Raw genomic sequence first — 1,378 nt, forward strand, 5'->3', positions numbered from 1 at the left:
TCCTGCGCCGGAGCGGTCCGTAAGGCGTCTATGCTTATATTATGTCTATGGGGCCAAAGACCTTTCCTTTCTTCCTCCATCTTTCTTCTGGACTGATCCCATATGATTTGATGGCTGACGCCCCCTAGTAGCCAGGAGGACTAATGGTTTGTCACTCGAGTTTGTTTACGGCTTTTCCCCTTTTGCTTCCATTTGCTGTAGCTGCAGAGTTTTTCTGTTGCATTTCTTTGTTTTGTTTTTTTTGTGTGTATTTTTCATCATTCATCTGTTTGCCTCGTATCCGTCTCAGTTTCTGTTGCTTCTGTCTGCCAGGTGCTGAAACTGAGCGACCACTATCCAATCGAGGTGAGATTAAAAGGCTCCGCCCCCCTCCTTCAGGCCACGCCCCTGCTGGTCCTGTTCGGCGCCATCATCCGGTTCTTCCTTCCTGCTCTGTGATCGTCTGATCCAGTCTAGATGGCCATCCTGTTAGACTGCATGAAACAGTTTTGAACAAGCACATTTAGGAGATTTTACTCAAAATGTAAAGTTTTTAAGAGCCAGGAGCGACGTTCTGCTTTCTTACGTCAGGTTTTTGTCTTCTGCTGGTGATTCAGATTTTTACCAAAGAAAGAGCAAACTGCAGATTAAATTATAGATTAGCTATAATCTGTAAATTTAGATCTAATCTGTGTTTACCTCTGAGTTGACCTGCTGACACCGAAAGGCAGGAAATGTCTCCAAACTGGAGGAATTAAAGTTTTTACCTTTAACTTCAGGATAATTGTTTTGAATCGTTTTGTCTTTTAACATCTTCTTTATATTTTTTGTTTTTTTCCTCTTTTTTTCAACACAGGTGTTTTTCTGATTGTGTACAGAAACTGTTGTAAATAAAATGTCAGGAAATTTTAGAACAGAAATAAAATATGTAGATTTTTTTTTAAAAACTTTGTAAAATTGTTCCTGTTGAATCTTAAAGCTGCTGTTTTTTGTATTATTTTATAACATGTCACAGCGAGAAGCAAAGGGAAGAACCACAGCAGGGAACTGATCCACTTTCCCTCTTTAGACCTTGAGTCAGGTGAAATTAAAGATGCATAAAATCTAGTTTCAACGTAAATTAATTAAACGTGAAAGCAACTGACTGTAGGTCTACAAACTGGGTCAAATAGAAGGGAAACTGCTGGGAAAACAGGACGAAAATGCAAAACTTGTTAATGGAAATATATAATATGATCAAACATAAATAAATTTTCCATCTAGTGCTCTCCTTACTTTGTTTTTCACTCTGAAATTAAATTAAACTGGACAAATGGACCTTCAGAACCGTATTGAGAATCCTTTAGGTTCTTACTGCTTTATGAGAAACTTGACATTTAGCTGGAGATAAACACCAGCA

General features: G+C 38.4%; 1 protein-coding gene across 2 annotated transcripts in view; it reads left to right on the forward strand.

The window, feature by feature from the left end:
• Positions 1 to 919, forward strand: part of LOC106955502 (deoxyribonuclease-1-like 2) — a 17,892-nt gene extending 16,973 nt beyond the window's left edge. For both annotated transcript variants that reach the window (XM_015045711.1, XM_015045712.1), the window contains one exon: positions 313 to 919. In XM_015045711.1, coding sequence (XP_014901197.1) covers positions 313 to 438 — 126 coding nt within the window. In that variant the 3' untranslated portion in view covers positions 439 to 919. The remainder of the gene's footprint in view (positions 1 to 312) is intronic.
• The last annotated feature ends 459 nt before the right edge of the window (positions 920 to 1,378 follow it).

Source organism: Poecilia latipinna, unplaced genomic scaffold (assembly GCF_001443285.1).
Source record: "Poecilia latipinna isolate Pla-1442-1.1 unplaced genomic scaffold, P_latipinna-1.0 Scaffold741, whole genome shotgun sequence".
NCBI classification, from domain to species: Eukaryota; Metazoa; Chordata; class Actinopteri; order Cyprinodontiformes; family Poeciliidae; genus Poecilia; species Poecilia latipinna.